Here is a 25,167-nt window from a genome sequence, read left to right on the forward strand (position 1 = left end):
CAAATATGTCAGGAATCACATGGTCAAGTGAACTCGAGGCTTTCTACAACTTACCTAATTTGTGATCCCTATATTTTTTAAATAAGAAGGGAAACTGCGTTCATATTGAAACAGAGAGCAGTTGGAGAGGTTAGCTAGAGACAATCATACAAGGGCACTCCACTCCAATAAGGGACAAGAAAACGAGGAGCACATCACGCTTAGATATGAAGCATAGTGGTTCCATGCTTCCCATAATTGCTTACACAATGTACCAATCTCATGCAATTTCTCCTCCTTAGACACAATCATACTCATCTCTTGGGTGCCTACATATACTTTTTGCTTGAGTGTGAAAGTGAGCTTCACATGGTGTGACATTATGTTTTTAGTTGTCCAAGTGGAGGGACATGTAAACCCACATAAATAGGACATGTAAGCCCAACAATGTAAATACGTAGAACTTTAGGATAGATAAGTAGGGACATAGATTGTAAATAGTAAGAAAGGTATTTTGGGAAGTTAAGGGTTAGCCTCCAAATATCTATCAATCAATTAAAGTAAGATGTGACATTAGTGTAAGGTCATGGGCCACTTTATAAGAGGTTGGGAGGTAGGTGAGAAAAAAGAGCTGTTTATGAGAGTTGAACATTTATGTAGACTCTCCCTCTTTTTTCTCTATAAATCATAGTTTAGGATTTTGAAGGGGGTAGTTGTTCAGCTAGTGGCAACCCAAAGCTATAAGATTAGATAGTCCTCGAGGAACAAAACATTTTCTACTCTCCAAATTGTATCTCTCCTTTTAAATTAACTCAAGCTTAGCCTATTTGGGTTCATTTTAATGTTCTTATCTCTACTTAATTATGTGTCGGTTAAGTATGATCTCCTTATAATTTCAATATGGTTAACATGTTGCAAGTGTCAAAGATATTTAAGGATTTTGTTCTTCCAATAGTTTGTTGGCCGGAGTGGAGCATGATCTCGATGACCCCATTATTGAGTGCATGCACCTACACTCACCTTTTGCATTGTTGAACACTAAGCACATGCCATTTTGTTTTGCACAACTAGATATCGTGAATGAATGTTCAATTAGATCTCAATCATTATCGCCGAAATCAATGTGGTAGGGCTAACTAAATAAGGGAGCAACAAGATATCTTTGTGGTCAAATTTGCCAATGACTCGGTCGAACATAACCATGTGCGAAATTGTTGCGTTTCCATAATATGAGTGTATGGACGACCACAAAATTGTCGCTGTTTAAGCAACTATACGATGGACAAAATATTTTGGCATCCCAATGTGCATCCTCAACCCGCATTAGGTTGGCACTTTGATTATACAATAAAGATTGGCATGATAAGATGTGACAAACAACAAAACAAATTCCCAAATCCTTATCGGATTTTCTTTAAATTTGTAAATGTCCTTCGTCAACCCAAGAGAGAATAGGACGAGTTGGGTTCAAGGAACACACACATTTGTGAAAAATGGGATGAATAGCTCGAGAAGGGGGTTGAACTAGAAACACTTATTAATCTAGGAAACATATGACGAATTGACCATATAATTGCTTGAGAGGGGTTGCTCAAGTGAAGTGCATTAGGGTAAATAACGAAAAAGTAGCACAAAAAAGGTTTTCTATGCATATGATTGGTCAGGGGGTGCCTAGAAGGGGCCACGATGAGAAAAATAACAAAAAACGGAGGGGCATTAAGGAAATAAGGAAAAACCACATCGTATTTCGAACAAACTCAGGCATAAGAGTGAAAACGTTAATGTAGGGGCATTTGGGGAAATAAATGGGAAAAATAGAGGCATTTGGGAAATAGAGGAAAAGATAGAGGCATTTGGGGAAATAGAGGAAAAGATGGGGGCATTTAGGGAAATATAGGGGCATGTGCGGAAATAATGGAAAATAGAGGGCATTTGGGGAAATAGAGGAAAAGATAAGGGCATTTGGGGAAATAATGGAAAAGTTAAAGGCATTCGGGGAAATAGAAGAAAATATAGGGGCATTTGGGGAAATAATGGGAAATATAGGGGCATTTTGGGGAAATAGTGGAAAATATAGGGGCATTTGGAGAAATAATGGAAAATATAGGGGCATTTGGGGAAATGGTGGAAAATACAGGGGCATTTGGGGAAATAGTGGAAAATATAGGGGCATCTGGGGAAATAATGGAAAATACAAGGGCATTTGGGGAAATAAGGGAAACTATAGGGGCATTTGGGGAAATAATGGAAAATAATAGAAGATACAGGGGCATTTGGGGAATTAATAGAAGATACAGGGGCATTTGGGGAAATAATGGAAAATACAGGGGCATTTGGGGAAATAAGGGAAAATACAGGGGCATTTGGGGAAATAAGTGGAAACGGGCGCAGGAGCTACAGTTCGGAGATGTCGCGACTAGAGACTTCTTTATCCAAAGAAGCTGGAGGCCATGGCAGCGCTCCATCTGCACTCATCATCTCTTTCTGTTCCTTCTTCTTCTTCTTCTTCTTCTTCTTCTTCTTCATTGTTACCTTTCAATTCTCTTCATTTCCATGGATCCTTCAAGGTCTTCCATTCCCACTTCACGACTAGCTTCTGCTTCATGTCCGCTCTTTCTTATAGGTATAGAAGTCTGGTCAGACATTCTTCCTTCGAAGCAGGATTTGGGGAAATAGATATCCTCTCTTATTCTTCCTCTTCTTCCAGTTTGACTGTAGATTTCGTAGAAGAAGCAGAGGCAGAAGAAAACCGTGTTTTTTCACAAAAACTTGAAAGGATTGATTTAGGTCAAGGCATCCTTAAAGACCAGGTCCACGAAGAAGAAGAAGAAGTTCTGATTCCTGATCCGGGAGATCAGACGGGCTCTAATTCTTCTGAGTCGTCCGAAGAAGAGTCAGATGAGGATGAGTCATTTGATCAAATAACAAGGATATCCGTTCTGAAAGAGAAGTATATTCCTGTCTCAAAAGTTTCGCTTGTTAAATCTCTTTGCGACAGTTTCAATGATGAGGAGAAAGCTTCAGAATTCCTTGTGATTTGCTCGTAAGAATTCTTTGTGAGTCTTTTAAATTCCTTTGATTGTATCTCAATTGTTTCTTGAAGAAGTTCTGGTTTATTTAATGTATTTATTGCTAAAATCTCATCTAATACAATGGAAAACTCGCTTCATAAATTCATTGGATTTGCTAGAAGATGGAGCACATTTATAGAAATTTTGAAGTAAACTTAACTGAGGAAATAATGAAAAAATACGATAACGACATAGAAATTTAGTAGAAGATTAGCTGAGAGTTCTTTTCTCGCATCATCGAATAAGAAATTATGAAAAAATATCAACAAAGTTATAGAAATCTAGTAAAAGTCTTATACATTTCTGTCAAACATTGTTTCCTTTCTAAATATTCCCAAACAAGAAAGTTTCAAAAATGTGATGGGTGTTTTAGTGAACGAGGGTTCATATCTTATCTGGCATAAGAGTATTTCTTTTTGTGTTTGAATTCAGAGGAAGTTTTGAGAAAATACAACAAAATTATAGGAATCAGTAAATAAAACAAATATATAGGAATTTAGTAGAAAATTTAAATTTTCCGGAAGCATGAACATGTGGTAAACTATGCGAAAACACAAACAATCTATAGGGATTCAGTTGAAGATTACCATATTTGTGTCAATTTTATTTGCTTTATGAACATTTCCAATTAGAAAGCGCAAAATTTGGCTGGCATTTAAACTATCATCATAGTGTTCTATATGTTAAAATTTATAAAATTTTTGCAGACTTCTTGATTTCATTCTTCATGCGGAACACAAGACAACCCTGGAGCAAATGAGACTGGATTATAAGATAACACGTTCCATTCTGAAGAAAGAGGAACATGAAAAAAGCACTCATTCACAAAAACCTAAACGGAGTAAGAAAAAGGGATGGTGGGAAAAGATAAACAATATTTGGAATCGGAAAGAGAAAAAGACAAAAAGGGTAGCACAGAAGAAATCTCTGTATGAAATCGATGGTGGAAATGGAAGTATGTCTTCAGTGGATAAGCGGCCAGAAGTGAATGGGTCAGCTACGCATATTTCTTCTCCTACACCAAACGAACAAGAATTTTCTTTGCCTCTAATTGATGGTTCTGATGGGACAATATCAACTAAAAATAATGTGAATGAGGATGCAAATCCTGATGTGACCATCAGGTACAAAAATCTATATGACCATAAGTCTTGTGAGCAACTCTAGCAAACATTCATTTGAAAAATATCAACTGAAAGAAAGTTGAACACATGATTTCTCTGAAAAAATCTGCAGGAAAAGCATTGCTGCTGCTGCTGCTCGTTTCCAACGCAACTTCCTTAACCTTCTTAAGAATGCTCATTTCCAAGGCCTTTCTGCTCGTGACTTACAGTTGACATCTGCACTCAACACAGATTATTTGCTTACACTCCCAATTGAAGTTGATTGGAAAAATTCATCCTCAGAAATTGCTATTATTTTCAGGTAAAATCCTTTCTTGCAAGAGCTTATGATTTTTACTAGCAATACAAGGACTTTATGGGCCAGGCCAACCTTATCGTAGAAGGTTCTTGAAGTTTCAACTTATGGGGTCTCTATAAAAAGGGCATGATCTATATTTTTTAGAGTTTACACACTCTAATTTGGATTTGCTAACTCTATTGTTGGCGTTTTCCTAAATAATTGTGAAAATCTACCTCTTTCATTGTTCTTCACTCCATTGCCCACTTGATTCTTGCAACGTCATTTGATGCTGGAGGTTGATGGAGCATGTGTGAATGTAGATTACATAGACAGGCATATCTTGAAGCATCTTGCTGATGGGAAGATAAGCAAATCTTGTTTGTATTTATGGTGGAGAGAGGAGTGTCTTAATGGCTAATAGCTAAGTATTGAAATGTACAGTTAGAGGTCAGGATATAGATTGTAGTTGTTATGGGCAAGCGGAAGAAGGGAGCTGTCCACCTACTAGATGAAAGAACGATAGAGAGACAGACAGCCAGAAAGATATATTAATGGCTTTTAAGAGGCTAAAATGGCCCAAAAGACCAAACAAGAGATTACATCTTAAAATGTTGTCTTGTCTTTGAGAAGAACAAACCAAAATAAATGTAACCAAGCAAAAAAGTAAATATAAATAGACTAAGACGTGACTAAAGAAGCTCGTAATCTATACAAGTACAATTCTCAAATGAGATATATTGTAATTTTTGTTTTCAAAAGATCTCTCGCATAGGCCAGTCCAGAATGGAGAGGTCTTTGAAGTGAGGGAAGCACCTGCTAATGATAATAGCTATTCATCATATCTAAGGGGTCATAGCTTTGATTTCAACAAAATATAATTACGTTTGATATTTAATGTAAAGGTAGACTAAGCTTTAATTTAAGGGTAGTGTTGTCTCATGAACCACAAAACAATGCCCACACCATCTTCTACATTGGCAATTTCAATTTGAAATTATTATCACACAAGGATGGGTTACTGTGCCAGATTTACAGTTTTCATCATGTATATGGATTTATAGTGCATTGGTGTCAATATTGTTTTGAATGTCAGTAGGCGCAATAACAAATATGTAAGACTTACTTTTGCATACGTTCAAAACTGTAATATGAACAACAATGTTGGAAAATAAGCCGTTAGGGATCTGTTCCCATTCTAACCTAGAATTTTTTGGTTTCAGAGACTCTATGAAGGTAAATGATTAATTGTGACAAATCAAGATACCCTTGGCAGCTTGTGGATCTATTGTGTTTACTTTTTGAATCATGAAATGGATGTATAGTGAAATGTTTTCTTCTATGTTTTAGGAGAGGTTATGCAGCAGAACGTCAAGAGGGGCTTTTATTTGGAGCAAAATTAGATTATTTACAGTCCCTTCTACTGCGCAAAAGCTTGAATTGGCTATCAAGACCTCTCTTAAATGGTGGCACTTGGATTAATAAGGTATTTTTCTGAATATATTGGCTTTTATCGGGGTGAAGTTTCTGAGAATCATCTTTTTAAATCATGGAACTTCTAGCTTTTGACATTGGCAAAAAGCAATGGTTCAAACTAGACTTTATAAGGACCTGAAGCTTGATGCTGAGAAGATCCTTTATAACCATATAATGTTTGGAGTGTATGAATTATTTAAATGTGTTTGAGTGAAGTAGACTTGATTTTCTGTTCATTGTGCAGCAATTGAAGCAATCTAGAGAAGAGGACGGGTCAAGGAACTGGGCGGAGGAAATTACAGAGTGGTTAAAAGAGCCACTTAAACCAGATATGGATGATGACATATCAAGCATCATAGCAGATTCTCTTACAGAGGAAGAGAAAGAAGACTACCTACCCGTTTGGATTGCGGCACAACAAGCTGTCCCTCGTTATGAGGCTTTTCTTTCTTCTGTTGGATCCCGAGGAGTCTTACTGCGAAGATTGCTTGTATGGATGCGCATTCTGCCACCACTTGATTTAGAAGGCATATTGAATGTTGAAGATGATTCCAGGTTATTAATTGATTCTCCTAACATATACTGTTTTTTTGGATGCTAAAACATATTATTTGCAAATCTTATCATTTTTAGAAATTTCGCACGTTTAAATTTGAAAGTTGAAGTAGCAAGATGTCTTTGTTTCCATACTTTCCATAAAATCTTGACACCAAAATCCAAAGGTGGGGTTATCCATGTAGAACTTACAAACTTCTAATGTTTCTTGTAGTGGTAGTAGCTTGGCTCGCATCTCCATGAGAGATATTTGGCTTCCAGCGTCTAAGATGGTTTGTGGGACAAACTTATGGCATCGATTAAAAGCTGCATTCTCAGTGTTTTTCTCACGTTCCACACTACAGGTCGGTTGAATCCCTAGTTGTGATATAAACACCATGTTTTACTAGTTGATCCTCATCATCAACCTGATATTTTTCATTATAATTCTCTCTCACAAGGCAGACACATGAATGTTATATTTTGAAATTTATAACCGCTAGCTATACACCATTGTATTTATTATTCGCAGTATAAATCAGTTTGATCACAGACAGAAGTACAAGGACTGTAAACACAACAGAGATTTTAATTTCTTCTGCATAAACCTCAAATGGCCAGAGTGTTATGATTCTAGCCATAACAAATTCTAGATTAAAAAAGGTGAAGAGCTGAAACTAAGTAGTGCATAGACTGAAGCATCCTGAACCTAGAGTGTGGATGCTTCAAAAGTGAGGACATTGATGTGAATCTATAGAGTCTATGAAGGATGCTTCTAACTAGCAGCGGAATCATGGTACTCATATCTTTATTACCGTTCTGGTAGGGCACTCAAATCTTATAAGTATACACTTGATATCCATTGTCTTTGACAATATCCACCTCTAGAGCATTGGTTATTCTATCTAGTGGGGAAGCTAATCCCATTCTATGGTTTGAGGTGGAAACATATTGGCAATAGTAAATGTGATGGTGTCTAGTGGAGAGCCACTTTCATGGAATGACCCCTATAGTACAGCAATGGAGTTGAAGTTTTCATCACTGCCTAACAACTGTATCCTTGATAGGTCTTGGAGATCATACAGATCTAGTTTACCAAGAGCTAGGGTGTTTGATATCAAGCAAAATATTTTGGAAATGCCTTTGAGCTGCATGCTCACAAAGGTGTTTTTGAGCGATTTCAATGAAGTAACAAACTGAATGATAGTTATTTAGGCACTAAACTGAACCTAGGTTGCATTAATCATTTGTATTTTTTTTACTTAGGATAGAGATTTGAATATCAGAAAATATAGACTCAAATAGTACCAGAGCATGAAGGTTGAGGATTAAACTCCAATTAGAGTTAGGTTTGATAATTTATTGTTACGGGCATGACCATATCCCGTGGTAAGTTTTACCGTAGTATTCTATACACGTGAATAAAGTGTGAGTGTATTCTATACTGTAGTATTCTATACACATGGATAAAGTATGAGGGTTAAATGAGAGTGTAAAGAATACTACGGTAAAACTTACAACGGAATATGGTCATGCCCGTAACATTTATAGTGTTGTGGAACAATATCAATCGACACAAATGTAGAGGGCCTCATTACATATGATCTGTTAGCATACTATATCAATTGAGAGCAGCTTATCTATCTTCAAGGATACATAGAGAGAGAGAGAGAGAGAGAGAGAGAGAGAGAGAGGGAGGGAGGGAGGGAGGGGCCAAAATGGCCTTTAAGACCAAATAAGATATTACATCTTGAATGTTGTCTTGTCTTTGAGAACAAATCAAAATAAAATAAATATTACATAGTAAATATAAAAGTAAATAAGATGAAAAGAGAAGAAACGAGGGAATTTGGTTTTTGGCACATGTGAGATTCTCAAGTTAGGTATATTGTAGCTTTTGTCTTCGAAATATCTCTAGCATAGGTCAATCCAAAATGGAAATGTCTCCGAATCGAGGGAAGCACCTATGATGGCGGGAGATAATGGCTTTTATTTGTCGATGACAAGGGTGTCGAGGTCGTGGTCCATGGGGCTGGGGCCTACGTGCACGACAAATTGCTATTGCCTGATCAATTGTAACCCCTTTGTTATGTCTTGGTCTGGAGCCCATTTGTGTATCCCATGATGGACTTGTAGCATTAGTAGGAGTGATGGGGCTAAAGAAAGTTGGATTGTTCTTTGTGGATGAGCTTGTGTGGCAGTGTTCTTCAACAACTTTTCCCGATGTCTCTTGAGCTCTAGCAAGAAAAGTCCTAGGCATCGTTGGTCCTCATATTCCATTACCTTGCGTAGTGGGCCAAAGCCTTGTTTAAAGAGGCAATGGTATCTCCCTCTGATTTCATAAAAGACACGACAATGACAAACATAGTGTTCCTTAGATTTCACTCCTTGATGACACAATTGGCAAATTCTCTCTTCTAGAGGTAGTTGTGTATATCTGCCTACCTCAATCTGTAGCTGATGTGATGAAGTTCGCAGCTGCCCTATCACACTACGCAACACATAGGATAGATGTATGTCCATATAAGGTGGCCTGATGACGAATCCATCCTCCGATGCATGTTAGAAGTGCGTCTTATAGTGGACCATCTTTGTACCAAGTGGTATTTTGTGGGTGGTCCATGTTATCTTATTTTCCAAGTTAATAATATCAGTTCGGATCACTCTATTCTTTTCCACTTTGGTCATTTTTAGGTGGGGACTGTCCAGGCTATGTTGGAACGGGGGTAGTGCATTTATACTCATGCCATGTGACTCGAACCATTGCTGTATTTCAGCATACCAACAATGAGTGTCTCCATTTTCAGCCAGTTGTCTTGATGACATAAGTGCCAACCTTGGGTACCTTCATTTAGGGAGCTCCCAAAGACGTTGGATAAATGTCACTGATCGGAACAATGCCTCGGTTATTATAGGCGCTGCTCCCATCTCTGCCTGGATTATATATCGTGGGGCACCGATGCTTTGCTTGTGAGCAATCATTGACACTAAAGGTCTCTCTAAATCTTTCCAATGATTTTCCTTGTCAAGACTCTGTCCCCATGTTTTTACTCCATAGAGAAGAGTTGGAGTGACAAGTGTATCAAATAACCATAGCTTAATCTGTGGCTCTTGGAACTGCAAATGTGCACATTGTCTCTTGAGAGCTCCAAGGGCTGCATATCCACAAGAAAGTCGGGCACAAGCAGCCTCCTGTAAGGAGAACCTAGGTCCTGTAAATGTTATTCCTAGGTATGTGTAGGAGAGAGAGAGAGAGAGAGAGAGAGAGAGATCCACAGAATGTTTAGATGGAGATGGAGATATGAAATTTGTGGTTATTATAAGGTTCTTGTTTCTGGAAACAATCATGCATGAGCATTCTCTGCCTTAAATCCATCCATCTAAAATATCTTATAATTACGCTTACATGCAGGAACCTGCATACAAGGAACTAGTGCTACTTTACAACGTACCAAATGATGATGCAGATGACATTCCCAATTTGCAGTTGAAAATATATGGGAAGATCCCGATTCCAGATCTCAAGGTTTGTTAGATCATACTAACAAGGTTAATTCTTTGGATAGTTTAAATGTTGATAGCCATGAACATTGGGTGTCCCAAAGCTTTTATCTAATCTCATTGGGCTTTTTAAGAAGGATCAATGATGTTGATAACTTTGGTGCTTCATGTACTCCAATGATATCAGATATTCTGGAGTCCATTTATATCTTGCTGACTTACTAGAAATTTATTGTTGGATTTACTAGAAACAGTATTAGGTTCACACCTTCTCCATTTCACTAATGTGACAAGTTTTGCTTTGAATGCCATCTTGTATGTTTTTCTTTTGTTCTATTTCAGTGATGGTTGTATGTATGTTTGCCAGGTACTCTAATTACACTTTGGAGCATGAAGATATAATGACTTATATTCATGGATTTATGTGCAGGTTATCTTCCCAAATAAGAAGCTCTCGTATCGCATTCTAGATACAGTATGTTAGTTCTACCATTTTCTTGATTATATGTGATCTATTTCCACTTTACAAATATTTATGCTTGTATATATCTTTACTTGAAAGTTAGATGATGATTTAGACTCAAATTTGCTCCCCTCAGTGAGTTATACCTATCTGGGGCAAATGGGACCAAAATTGAGCCTCACTATATTTTATAAGAATAAATGGATAATATTATCTAAGAATTAGGTGTTTAACCTTAATGAAATTTAAATATGGCAATGCATTGCTTTCTCTTTGTGACATTTACTACTCCTCATTTCTTGGTTGTCTACAAATCTGAAGGGATAATAACACGAGGATCATTAAGTTTTAAATTCTGGATAATAAACTGATTGAGGCCACCTATATCCGCGGTATCATATTTATTTTTGTCATCATGTTCACTTGTTGTTTTTGAAAGTGCCAATTCATTTCATTCCAAGAATCAAATATCTTCAGATTATTATGTCACATGCTTCACAAGCAATTGGCAACCATTTATGTGAAGAAGAGTCTTATAAACATATCCACATTGATGATGACACCGAGGAAGGTCAATATGGTGGCTCTGTGTGTATTGACAAAGGATTATATTACCATGATATTAGAAGTAGATGTTAACATCGCCACTGTTTCTGGGAGGAATTTCTGTAGCCACTGAGTATGTGATACTCACTTTGGATGGCTGATGGAGATGTAAGTATGGGGATTTGCATGCAGATACACAGATGCACCTAATAAAAGCCTTGTTCATTCAATGTTAGAACGTGTATAGATAGATGTATATACAACTTCATTTGCAAAATCCTAAAAGTGTGGGATTGCAGTTGCATTATTTCATTCATGTCTGATGCATAAGATAAGACAAAATGCCGTTTTTGTATTGCACTCATGGGCAATGCTAGCATGTGAGTGAACACAATTAGAAGGATTGCAATAATAGAGAACTTTATTTCTCACCGATTTGGTCTCTTGCAGATATTTGGGTTCACATTGTCTATGCCCAAGAACATTAGTGAGCTAGAAAACCTTGTCTCATGTACATCTGCCTGATTGAATTTTGTGCATACAACTCTCTTATTTTCATAAGAGTGATAGCAACTCTATATTCCACGACTTCTAATATATTGGCCCATTTCTCTGAGAAAATATAGCTTGGACGCTGGAGTACGTAATTTTTTTGGTTTGATATTGCAATATATGATTATTTCACAATTTATAACACAGCTTAATCTGATCTATGTTTTGCAGGTTCGTTTAGATATTGCAACTATCATAGGGCTTCTTGCTTTCCTAATCAATTATCGGTTTGATGACTTTCTAAGTTCTCCGTGAGTTATTTGTCTCATGCTTTTATTTGATTACATTTAGAATCAAACCATAGAATCTTTAAATGCACTCTTATATTCATAACTATTACATGACATGTTTGAAATTCGTAACATGGTTCTAAAAGTCTGGATCTTTTATTTGTAACAGGTCTGCATTTTTGCTTGATATTATTGCATCTTCTGCTCTGATTGTGTACCTGTCACGTGTGGTTCTAGGATACAAGCAAACATTTGATCGATATCAGGTTTAGCATATATCTCAATCACTACATTGCCATACATTTTTATTTTGGAAGGATTCAGCATTATTTTAAAAGTTTCTTATATGACAGCTTCTTGTAAATAAGACCCTATATGAGAAAACACTTGCTAGTGGCTTTGGAGCAGTTCATTTTCTTGTTGATGCCTCTGAACAACAAGAAGTAAGAGATCTTTCAAGTACATTTTCCTTTTGCTTGTTTCTTTTATTTCAATCATCAAATAGAGATGAAAATGAAGCTGCTGTAGTCTTTTGAAAATTTCTCATGTTAGTTTTTCTTATTTATGCTACCAGTTCAAAGAATCCATTTTGGCTTTTGCCATGCTGATGCAAGCAAAGATCAACGAGGTATGTTTTTTATTGTTCCATGTATATTTCAGAGCTTTAAATCTTTAATGAAGTCAAATTAGAATAATTGCATTAATCTGGGATTCCTTATGAGAATGGTTTATTTTACCACATTATTTTCCCACTGTATGTAACAAGTGAACAATTTCAACATGTGCCATGATAAATTTGTGAAAGGACATGTGAGAGACCCCAGAAGTGGCTGGAAGTTCGGAGAGTATCTCATAGAAGGGGCTCAATAAATAGCATGTAATGAGGATATTGTACCATGTTGACTCCAAGCACATCTATGAGGGCCTCCCTATATTGCCACATTCTATTAGAGAAGTGTCATATACCTGCAGGTACCACAATTTCCCTTTTTCCATCATTACAACAGTAACCTTCCCAAGGAACAACATAGGACATCAATTGGGTTTTTATTGAAACTCAATGAGATAAACTTAAACACAGTGTCTCTGAGCATCATTCAGGGGTATATAGCATGGAAGCTTGAAAAATAGACAAGCCCTTGTAAGCCAAGAGTGGATTACTTAGATATTTATAAGATACTAGCTGAAATAGGAAGGTGGTCTTTTGGCTGAATCATCAATATTGCATTGATAGATATAAATCATAGTGTAGAGATGTTGACAAGAATTCATGCTGACAGTTGCCAACCTCTAGAGGGGGATTTTAGGAGGAGCATAATATCATAGACATTATGATGATCTTGGTATATTATGAAGTTCTCTAGAGATTCTGGAAAAAATAATGAAGATGTACAAATTTCCTAGGATATGAATTATGTAGAAATTTCGCAAAAATTCTAGAAGTTTCATGAAGCTCTTTACATTTCTTGAAACTGCTACCCGAAGGATGTCATAGTTGCATGTGTCATTGGTTATGCTGTTTATTGTTGACCATGAACTAGAAGATTCTTAGCTTTATTGATAGTTGACTTTCTACAATGATCAATATTCAACTTTCACACCTAGTATTGACAATACCTGTTATGCAGGTCATGCTAGGTATGTCTTTCATGGTTACATTCTTGTCATGTTACTTATTTTTGTCTTGTATTCAAAACTTAATTTGTATTGCCAATAATCTTCAGTTATTCCTTATATTCTATATGTCTTGTATCGATGTATTGTATCAATAATCTGACTTGATCATCTTACATGTATAGATAATGGGATCCTTTAGTCAGTTTTTGGTTTAATTGTTATGTAATTACATTTATTTTGGTCTACTGTTCTCAAAGACGAGACAACATTTTATGATGCAATCTCTTCGTTGGCCTCTTAAAAGGACGTTAATATATCTTTCTATCCATTGTTCTATCATTTCTTTGCTTGTCATTATTTGTAAGGAATATTGAATGTATGTTGAGAACTAAGGATAAAATGATAAGATCCTGAGGATAAAATTGTAGGAATTATACAGATTTGGCCAAGCATTGCTTCCTCTACTCTTGATTAGGATCATCTCTTGATTTCTGCTTTTTGTGACCTTTTCAAACATGGCCATTATCCATTAAAACAATAAATTGATTGCTTAATAAGTAAATAAATCATTAAACAGGGCTCAGAAGGAAATTCTAATATTCATCATGTTAAGATGAAGGTAAAGAACTGAATCTAATGAAGATTTCTGTTTCCCAGGTGGAAACTCGGGAAAGTCTTTGTGTGGAGTGTGAACAATTCCTGTTAAGCCACTTCAAAGAGCAGGTTTATACATTTGAAGCATTCAGGGATCCCTTTGGAAGTTTAAATAAATGAAATAAGTGTATTGTGTGTTTTAGTTTTCATGTAAAGTAGAAATCAAACAATGTAGAAGGATAAATTTGATGTGAAGTAGAATCTAATGATGGAGAACTGTTGAAGAAATAGGTCTAGTGTAAGCATTACGTTTCAAGTAAATCAGAAACATGATTGAGAACTATTTATGTTGCAGGTTGAAATGCCAATTGATGAGGCTCTCAAAACTCTGTCAAGGTTAGGACTTGTTATGGAAAAGAAAACTGCTTCCAGTAACGGTGCAGGTCTCGTGGAATCTCCCCACATTCTTCCTAATAGGAAACCTGTAGAAGTTTTGCAAAATAGGTGGAATGAACTTCTTGAGGATGGATCAATGTCAACGACGTTTTTGAGTTCCTTGTATCACAACTACCGAACAAAACAATATTGATTATCTTTATTTTGTGAATATTTGTTGTGCATTTGATGATGCACAGACCCATTGAAGATGATCAATTACAAAAATGGGGATTCTGTATTTGGTATGTAATTGGTTGGAGACTTGAAGCATCAATTGTAATTTGAACACCAACCACTTCATTATTAAAGGCCTAAATAGTGCATTAAGACGGGCACAATGGAGAACCATTATCAATCTACACTCCATTGAGCAAAGAATGTGAAGAACGGAGGCAATGAGTTCTGCAATTTAAAAGGCATATGGGCCATAACACAAGGAGATAATCGCTCCCCATGTCTGGGCTACCCAGATGCAGTCATCGTAAATCGTTCCCTTGTACCACACCAACAAAAAATCACAGGTCTTTGCCTTCATACACCTTCATACTAGTTACTCCATGCTTTTAAAATTATCTCAAAAATCTTTACTGATTGTGAATTAAGATCATTAACATTGATCTTTGTAATCATGATAAGATAACATGGTATCAACCAATTCTTTATTTGCTTTATTGCCGGCAAGATGTATATTCTTTATTTTGCTTGGTATCAAGCATTTTATCATAGCTTGGACTCTGAGGTTGTTTGGGGTCGTTAATATCAAAGCTTCATATCATATCCTGTACTTGTGATGCACAGTAACATATGAAGTATTATTGTGTGCCCTCAAGCATACTTGATAATTGACATTGCTTAGGAAGATATTGATATCATTTTAAAGAGCATGCACACATGGCTTCTTGAATTTATGTACCTTGTCTTATTGTCCTTTATGTTCTACATCTCAGTACCTAGCTCATGTATATCTTGTATATTGTTTATTGTATATTGTGAGCATTCTGTTTTCTTTATATTTTTCTTGTTAGTGCATGGGTTGGAAAGAATGGTGAAAGATGGCTCATGGATAAATTGGTTTTTTGAAAACACAATACTATCTATACATTATGTTGTCACTCTTTGAGTACTATAGAGGAAAATTATTTGAAATGTAAAGGATTGGATTGTTGCTTTGTAGGTTTTACGAAAGCTTTTAATATGGTGCCCCGTGAACATATTTGGAAAAGCATAAAAGAACTTGAGGTACCAAGCCAATATATATGCTTACAATTTATGAAATTTATGAGAAAGTAATATGCAATGTGTGTATGAGAGATGGAATTTTAAATTTTGTTCTATAATGCTACTGGTGATGAGCATGGATACCCACAACATGCAAATGGTGGAATATGATAGTACTATACAAGCTGCACATAGATGCAAAGATCACGACACATTAAATTGTACCTTATTTATGTAGTCACGACATAATGGAATAAAGATGTTAAGGTGGTATTGAAGCTCCCCGGTACTTGGAGTGAAGCTTGTTTTTGTTTAGCCATCTTGTGCAAGTCTCTCTCTCTCTCTCTAAATTAACCCCTCAAGATTAATTTTGTGTTTTTATTCTTATGCAAATATTGTTACACACTAATAAATTTGACTTCAAAATGTACTAGTACAAATGAACACTTAAGTTGCCTCTATTGTTCCACCAATGGGTTCTACAACCTTTGACATGCCCATCATCTCCCTTATGGTTCTAAATCCCTTCTCCCTGAACTAAATGCTATGCTAGCAGACGAGGTGGCCCTACTTGAACATTTCAAATGCAAGCATGCAATTGCCTAAGTTGTGAGTAGTGACCACACCACCACAACCCTCAATATTGCCCCCTATGTTGTGCCTCTAATGCTACCACCACACACCTACCCACCCCTCTCCCCTTGCCCTTGCTTCAAACAATCCTAGAACACCCATAAGTACCTCCTTTCCCACCTATACCCACTAGACTGTTTCTTGTCCTATGCTCCTTGACATGTAGGTTAGTCATATATACTTCCATGCTTCATTTGCCTTTTTTTCATTCCTTTTTTATTTTGTTGTCTCTTAGCTAGGCACATTATCAAACCTACTAGGACCACGAGAACTTATTTTTCTTTCTTGTGATCACTCAAAATTTTGTCTCTTACTCTTTCTCTATGAATGCTAATAAATGTTGTCCACTATTGGCCTCTCTACAGACACTAAAAAATATCTAATCTTAGTTAAGACCTTCAAGCATAGTTCACATGAGCAATCATGCTGCTCCATACTCACCATCATAGTCTTGAGTTGAAAACAACGCTTGGAGATGGCTAGCTAGATCAAATTGTTTTTTCATAATCTATAATAATCATGGGATCAAGGGTGAGAAGCTCACCTCATGGACACATATATGAGCTCGCTAAAACATAAGATTAATCTTAAGAACATTCATGAGCCCCATATGTCTATACCAACAAAGAGATTGTCTACAACACACATTTTTTGTCTCATTGGTCATGTTTCTTGCAAATTGGTGAAGTAAAATTATTACCATCATCTATCTATACTAAGGTGTTATAGATTATTTGCTACCATGAGTAATGATTTGCCTCTATCATAGCATAGTTTGCAAAACACAACTTGAACTTCATATTAGTATAAGAGAGTTCGAGATGATCTAGAACGCAAATAATGAGGTCTCCCTTAAAAACCAAGATCATGTATCATAACAATGACTTGGATAAACACAGCCACAATTAATAAAATCATGCCTGAATAAATACTTGCAACCGGATACTTCATTATCACAAAGGTTAATAAAACAACAATAAGTTACTTACCGTTTTCCCCTTAGAAATCCAAAGTGATTTTCAGGAAAGAAATCCCGCTCTTTTACAATGATTTAAGAGCCTTACAAAGATGGTGCTAAATCAACACTTAAAGCACCTTGATTAGCAGAAAGGGTCCACTAATCTCCTATAGATAAAGACATTAAGCAAGATATAATTAAGGCTATTAATGTTTAGCTTTGAGAGGACATCATCATTATCATTAGCAATGGGCACGGTTTCGGCTCAATCCGATTTGGACCGTTAAGCCATGGTTTAACAGTTTATTGGTTCCAGAAGATTTTAATGGTTTGGTTTAGTTTGGATTTTCGATAAACGGTTAGGTTCAATTCTAAAACTCGGGTTTATAGGTTTTTGGTTAACTTTTTTTAAACCTTAATTGTTTATTTAATTTAATGGTTCAATTAAAGTTTATTTTATTGATTTAATAAATTTAACTTAAATGCTTATTTAATTTAATGTATTTTTATTTATTTAGATGTTTAATTAGTTTGACGTAAGTGGTTGGTTAAATTTTTTTATTAAATGGTTCGGTTTGGTTTTAACTTTTCCCTAAATGGTTTGGTTTCATCTTTTTTTGAAATGGTTTGGTTTAAATACTGAGAATGTTTCAATCATTCCAAAATGGTAAACACCCTCGAAGAATGGTAAACACCGTACTTTTGGATAAATTATTTATTATAAGATAAATCTTTTTTCAAGGTAAAAAAATTAAGAAAATTACAAAAAACAGATTACCTTCTTAATAAGAAAGAAATTATAATTACAAAATAATTACAGAAAGTACAAAAAAACTTGCAAAATTACTGAAATTTATGTATTACATAGCACATACTACATACTATGACCTAAAGTTTAAAGAACTTTAAACTTTATTACTAACCTTAAACATACTTGAATGCAAGAGGAAGGAAACTTGCTATGCAAAGAAATTAATGGCCGGGAGAAGATGTATAGTCAGTGACTCACTAGTGTGGCAGCACTATGCAGGCTCAAGGGCTCAAGCAACAGATCGAGGAGAGGAGAGCGTAGCGTTGAAGTGTAGAGGGAAAAAGGGAAAAAAGAGGGGAAAAACACACACACGAATGCTTGAATAATATTCGTGTTCGTTTTCCAACGTATACAAACGAATGATATGGCAGACAGACGAACACCAGTTTTACGTACTATGAAGTCTGAGAGTTCATAAACGGTTCGGTTTTCGGTTTTCGGTTTAAATAAACGGTTCGGTTCGGTTTCAAGGCAAAGAAACCGAACCGAACCGTGCCCATTGCTAATTATCATCATAAGTCTCATAACCACCACACACATACACATATGCTCTGTCCATGGCTTCTTGTTGAAGCTTTCTCCATTCTTTCTATGGCCATTGCTATGGCTATGTCCTCCTCTTCCTCCTGCTGCCTGAACTTAGGGCTCCCACTGTCTTCATCGCCATCTACAGGAGATCGCTCCATAATCTCAGCTTCTCTACATTCCTACGGAGGATCTAATTCGGTCTCTTCTCCTTCATCGAGGAGAAGGCGCAGGGTTTGTTGCACGAGCCGGCAGTTGCAACAACGACCTACCGATGCTGGTCCTGTGGTCATAGTTCCGGGATGGTTTTCCGATAGCTCTCAGTACGAAGCTATGTCTTCCTACCTCCGTTCCAAGGGCCTTCAAACACTGGTATGTTCTCTGTCTTCTAGTTTATTACTTCGTGTTTTCCCGTTTATGATCTTATTATAATGCTTGCAGTTGCTTTAGTCATTCGAAATATGCAATTGTTTCTGGTCGTATGATCATACATGTAAATCATACGTTGAGGCCATCTCATGGACCCTGCCATTTGAAAATCATAAAGGTTCTCTCTTGTATACCATAGGAAAGCATCCTGCATTGAAGCCCTCTCATGTCCCATACGATCGGAAAACATCATATGTTGAACCTCTTATGTATCATACAATGGGAGGGAAGCAAACACATTTATACCTTGGGAAGTCTTACTGCACCTTCATGTAGAGAGTTGTTTCCTTCCTTGATATGAGAGAACACGGTATTTAGATGAGAATAGCAAGAACGAAAAAATAGCAATGGAGTTTGTGTGCCACTTCCAGTATGCAAAGAACCAATCTTTTGAGTTCCTCTTAACATTGGAGATAACCAACAACATTCATTCAATGGAAAGTGACTCCGTAACTTGGGGAAATAAAATAAAATGTCATATTAACGTCTTCAGAAGTCTAAACTGATATGTGAAAGCCAAGTTACAGGCATGTGAATCGTATAGAAGTATAGTAAAAGAAAGCAAACATAAATTCAACGTAAAGTATGTGGAAAACATAAAACTGATATTGTGTTGTGTAGACAGACATATTGATATTTGACAAAATATCATCTGATAACTTCTGTATATTGCCTCTGTGTTTGATTTTATACTCTTTTGCAGACAGATTGTACCATTAAAGTGGTACAACTGGATTCCATCTCTTGGAGGTCGTTCTGTACGGCCTATTTTAGACAGAATAGATGCAACTATTGGTCTTGCTCTTAAGATAGAGTAAGCGTTTACAGTATGTTTTATTTCTTCATGTCTTGGCTGTGAAATCATAGATAAATAAAGCAGAAATTTCCTACCATGAAAAGGTTTGATTTGAGTGAAACTGTTCCTGAAGGGAGGAGATTGAAAGCTTGGATAAGGATGTATCCTATCAATTTGGAGAAAAAACATATCAGTACACAGTTTGGGACTTTGTAAAGGAATTCCTGAATCCTAGAAATGGAGCACAACCTCCATTACAGATCAGGGAAGAAATAATTCCTCCAGAAAAATCTCTAAATAAAGTCACTTTGGTGGCACATTCGGCAGGTGGATGGATTTGTCGTATTCTGGTATGCTATTTTTTAATTTTACTTCTTTGTTCAGTATTCGCCCTAAAAAATTTATTTACTGAATTCCATTCTTAAAATAATTTATTAGCTCGGGCGGAAAGTTCCTTATGATGGGAAGATATATGGAGCTTCAGAAAATGTTAGAGCATTGATTACACTGGGAACACCTCATGTGTGCACGGTGTGTTTTGAACATTGATTATTAAATAAATTTCTCTACTGTATCCATGGTTAATATACATTATAAGAATTGAAAATCGGTAAGATTGGCAGGACAAGCTTACGAAAAGGAATATGGACTTTGTAAATGAGAATTATCCAGGGACTGCTGAGGGAGACCAAGGAGTGGATTATGTCTGTATTTCTGGGAAGTCCTCTCGAGGAGAATCCCGACTAGGGGGTCTGTTAAAGGTAAAAATTTTAAAAACTTTCATAGGATTTATATTATTTTTATCATTGCTGAAACTTACAGTTTGCCCATTTTCAAACCCACAGGATTTTGTGTGGCAAAGCTATGAACTATGTTGTGGAAGAGGAGATGTTTGGGGAGATGGAGTCATTCCTATAGACTGTGCGATTGCTTTGGAGGGTGCTCACTCCACAATTCTAGAAGGTTTTTATATAGTTCTTAACATTCCCCATGTTTATTATTTTATTTAGACATGATGAGGTAATAAAGGAAAAACTCAGAAATACCCCCAGCTCGATCTTTTTTTCCTCAAATTCCCTTTAGTGTTCGTTATTTCTCCAATTGAACATCTGAAAGAGGAAATATATTTGCTATTTGAGCAAATCATCTAGTCAATTTCTTCTCTTTTTCTCAATAAGATGTGCTGTTTGAGCAATCATATGGTCAAAGGGTTATGGGTGTTTGGGAAATAACGAAAAATCAGGGGCATCTGGGAAAACAAAGAAAAAGTCAAGGGTACTTTGGAGTTCTTCCCCATTAGAAGTTTGTGGAAAGTCAGTATTACCATTTTGATGCTTTTATAACTGCATTTGTATTGTTGGAAGCAGGAGTTGAACATTTTCCAGCTGTTCCAGGACAAGAGAGGAGATGGTATGGATCACCAGAGATTGTTGACAAATGGCTTCCTTTGTTGCTAAAATCATCTTCACAATAGACAGGAAAAAATTCTATCTAGATCATGCTGTAAACCTGGAATTAAATTTTTGCATCTTGTAGATTGGAGAGGGAGAGGAAGATTGAGAGATTCGTCATATCGAAGCATATTCCGCTTCCAGATTGATGTTATTAGTAATTATTGGATGCTGAGCCATTTCACTTAGTGTTCATTTGACCTTGTATATTCCTCCATTATATTTTATTTATCAATATAACATCAATTAGAAAAGAGGGAAAGAAAGAAGATATACTTGCGTCTAACAAAAAGGCTGAAATCAGTTCATGTGACAAATCATTATTATAAATATGGGTGAAGTCAAGTTATCTGTATTTGAATAAAAATAAAAGCTCTCGATTTCATAAAGATCCTTGATAGTGATCTTAATGCATGAGTTGGCTATACAATTGATAACGATTTCTTGAGATGGTTTTACAAGCATGCCATGGATAATTTCAATGACTAAGATCTTGTATGGCATCTGATAGAACATGAATATAATCCAAGTCTAAGGAGGTGCTAGTCTGTGAAGTTGCCTTCGTCTTACGATCAGACCAAAACTAGCTGCGATGGTGGAATTGCCGATCATCTTTGGCATTGCTAGCGTACAACCTTGAGTCAAACTTTGTGGTAATCATTTGGTCTTCCATTGATGAGCTCAATAATTCTCTGTTTTTGGGTCTACAAATGGATACAATAGGTCTTTTGTTTGATAATACTTTCACTTTATGGCCCATGGGTATACAATTGGATGCAATAGGTCTTTTGTTTGATAGTACCTTCACTATGGGTATACACTTGGATGCAATAGGACTTTTAGATTTTTGCATGTAGATGACATCTTTTTAAAAGTTCATCGACTAGCTAACTCATAAGAAAGATTGGCCTAGTAAGCAAGCATATACCACCTTATTTGTAAACCTTAAATTTGAGTTTGGATTCTACTTTAGACATTTAGAAATCATGATTCGATATCTTTCCTTCTATCCTTAAGATGGAGTTGCACACCATTGAACCATCTTAGGCTTCCCCACCATTGTCAACAATAGTATTTGATGATGCTAGTTGTAGAATCTAAGTTGATTGTTATTGGCATCGTTGTTCTATTTATCATCTTGAATTGTGCTCCTAGTCTACTTATGCTTCTTGTTCCCAACCTTCTCCATGGCTTTACTCCATGGGGTATTGCAATATCTCCTTCTATGCTCAACAAAAGTCAAGAATATGTTCGATCATAGATTGCCCAAACATGCTTGGAACATAGAGTACAATGCAAGCAACGGGGAAAAAACCTAACAAAAGCAAAATCCTCTCATTTGGTTGAGCGCTTGACATTTTGAAATGATGTAAGAGATGGGGAGTAAAAGATCTATTAGAGCTCTTACGTGATGCTATGTAGCATGTGATCATTGAAGATAGATCATTAAAGGTACTACAAATGAAGGGGCAAAGAGTCCAAAATGTCAAAATTGTAATATTACATTGGAAAGATTAATCCCGATTGTTTGCCCCAATACAAGGTACAAATGCTCCCATGAGTTTTGGCTCTAACACATACTTGGAAACTCACTCATACAAGTTAGGTTAGCGTTATGGTATCATGACCCAAATATTAAGATATGCAATGAAAACCTAGTGGAGGATGAAGATCACACAATTATCACATGTTCCACATATAAGGTAATTTGCACGCAATATGATGACTTGTAAACGAGCATGACGATGTGAGTACCATACTCAAATGTCCACCAAGACGGGTGAGCACATAGGAGCATGCATTATTTTCACATCGATAATTTTTACTATAGAGTACGAAACCCCCTTCTTAAAGGAGTCACATACAAGATGATATGTTGATATTTGGTCCCATAGGTCAAATTTGGCCTATTCATGGACGATAAAATATCTATTCTATTATATTTCATACCAAGGCTTCGGGTTCAATTTTTCTACTTCCGTAACTTTAAGCTTTACTTTTTTGGTTAAAATGTTGTTGAGAACTTGAGACCGATTATATTTCATACCAAGCCTCATGGAAGTTTTAGGTTGATTTGAATACACGTAACACAATCATTGTAACAGTGCCTCAATAATCGTCACAATGAGGGGCTTCTTTGGAAAGATGACCTCAACTAATTCTTAAGTTCATGTTAGTTTCAAGTATTAGAAGGGCTCATTGAAGTACTAGTTCAACAATTTGTCAAGTGTGCCTTCATCGAAGTCAAGTTTATCTAAAATGTCACTCGTTGAAGTGTAGTTTTATTGGAATCTTAGACTTATTCAAAATTATATAAATGGAGTCTCGTGAGAATGTTAGTTTTAGTGCTTGTTTAACTGAAATAGGAGGGTTAGTCCAACTATAAAACCTCATTGAATGACTATTCAAGCATATTGCTGAAGTTTTAAGGCTCATCTAAATTTTGGTTCATCCTAGTTTGAGTCATGTAGGGCTCATTCAGCTTGGGGATTCAGCCAACTTGGATTTTTGGGTTGTATTAAATTAAATGTTTCGAGGTACATAAAACCTTCTTCTTTTTCTCCAAAAATAAAACCTTCTATTTTGCTCTTGACATTGTATCTTCTTGAAACTTCTTTAATAATTACTAACTTGTTTATTGGGGAATACACCTACACAATTGCAACTAAACTGTAGGGAATTTTTTGGAAATCAACAAAACCATAGGAGAAAAATAGCTTTAATCAAGACAAGTTAAAATTAATTAGAGGGATTATGTTGATGTCTTGATACCAAAAAAATATAAATACACTTGCAATTGAAAACTAAAATTTAAAACAAATGTGAAAGTTTTTTTTGAGGCAATGCCTTCTTTATGCTAGTTCCTCTATCCATCCTAAGAGCTTATAAAAGGCTCAACGACACATATATTTATGTCCGCGAAGTCCCCAACAATAGTGTTAAATGTCAAGATAGAGGCTTGCGAGTTTAGGGCTTTCTTTGTTGATTTGTTGTCATGGAGGCTCAAGTAGGCAAACACTCTATTGTTAGCAAGATGGGCAAAAGAGGCTATCAACCACTCTCAAGTATGCCAACAAAGTAAAGTGGCAATGGTTTCTTTATGTTTCTTCCTCTCTCCATCCCAAGACCTTACAAAAACCTCAATCAAAAGGTTGTTTGCGCCCACCTAGTCCCTAATAGGGGCATTATGTGTCAAGATAAAGAGTTACGTTATACCTTAAACCCTACTATTTAAGCTCAAATCTTATATGGGAGAGGGAGAGAAAAAGGTTGAGGTCAAGACTCAAGATCAAGGTGAAAATATGAAGAAGAGGTAAAAAGTTTATACATATATATAATTTTGTCCCAAGAATTTTCTCAAGCGTTTTGAAGTCCTACTCCTTTCATTGTTACCTTGGGCTAACGTTGGTATTGCTAGACAACATAATCAAAGTGAAGTTGTTGTCCCCAACATATAACAGTTCCATGAGCGCTCATAGTGTGATTTAAAAAACTATGATGCTTGAATACTTCTCACACAATGAGATTGTTGTGTCCCTACTATTAATAAACACGGTGGATGCAAGGAAATGTGCGATGTTTATAAAGAAATCTAAAGAACTAGATTTTCATGGACTCTTTGTAACTAGTAGAGTGCAACATCCTAGACCAAATATATACAATCATCAACAAAATTACAAACTTGAGGCAAGTCATAGTTAGTGGTTACTAACTCTAAAGTATTGTGAGCTTCGAGAAGAATATTTCAAAATGTATGCCATTTTGCCAATTGAATTTGATCATGAGTTTTATGCCAATGGTTGGATCTCAATCAAGAAGCACAATTTGGAATAGTATTCGAGTGAAAGTAGATTAACAAATATTTTTTTAAATGGAGTTAAGAATAATTGAATCTACATTTGTTTTGAAGACATTAGTTAACATTAACCATAGGTAATGAAGAC

The 25,167-nt window shown here is 36.1% G+C and overlaps 2 protein-coding genes across 3 annotated transcripts; both read left to right on the forward strand.

The window, feature by feature from the left end:
- Positions 1–2,396: 2,396 nt before the first annotated feature.
- Positions 2,397–15,073, forward strand: LOC147866096 (DUF3754 family protein, putative (DUF3754)). 2 transcript variants are annotated; one of them, XM_087316466.1, is made up of 14 exons: positions 2,397–3,022; positions 3,758–4,174; positions 4,287–4,475; positions 5,802–5,937; positions 6,172–6,482; positions 6,697–6,826; positions 9,874–9,987; positions 10,393–10,437; positions 11,695–11,774; positions 11,923–12,019; positions 12,107–12,196; positions 12,328–12,381; positions 14,028–14,093; positions 14,320–15,073. In XM_087316466.1, exons 1-14 carry the CDS (start codon positions 2,430–2,432, stop codon positions 14,551–14,553), a joined length of 2,556 nt encoding a protein of 851 aa, XP_087172592.1. In that variant the 5' UTR covers positions 2,397–2,429; the 3' UTR covers positions 14,554–15,073. The 2 variants fall into 2 exon arrangements, with proteins under 2 accessions (XP_087172592.1, XP_087172593.1); XM_087316467.1 differs by having other exon boundaries at positions 2,895–3,035.
- A 3,530-nt stretch (positions 15,074–18,603) lies between these two features.
- Positions 18,604–21,477, forward strand: LOC147866097 (uncharacterized). Its single transcript, XM_087316469.1, has 7 exons — positions 18,604–18,919; positions 19,684–19,790; positions 19,906–20,122; positions 20,211–20,303; positions 20,396–20,533; positions 20,618–20,735; positions 21,140–21,477. The coding sequence occupies exons 1-7, from the start codon at positions 18,614–18,616 to the stop codon at positions 21,244–21,246; spliced, it is 1,086 nt and encodes a 361-aa protein (XP_087172595.1). The 5' UTR covers positions 18,604–18,613; the 3' UTR covers positions 21,247–21,477.
- The last annotated feature ends 3,690 nt before the right edge of the window (positions 21,478–25,167 follow it).

This window comes from Azolla caroliniana, unplaced genomic scaffold (assembly GCF_043228905.1).
Source record: "Azolla caroliniana isolate FFs.n. ecotype wild unplaced genomic scaffold, voAzoCaro1.0.p SCAF_3, whole genome shotgun sequence".
Lineage (NCBI taxonomy): Eukaryota > Viridiplantae > Streptophyta > Polypodiopsida > Salviniales > Salviniaceae > Azolla > Azolla caroliniana.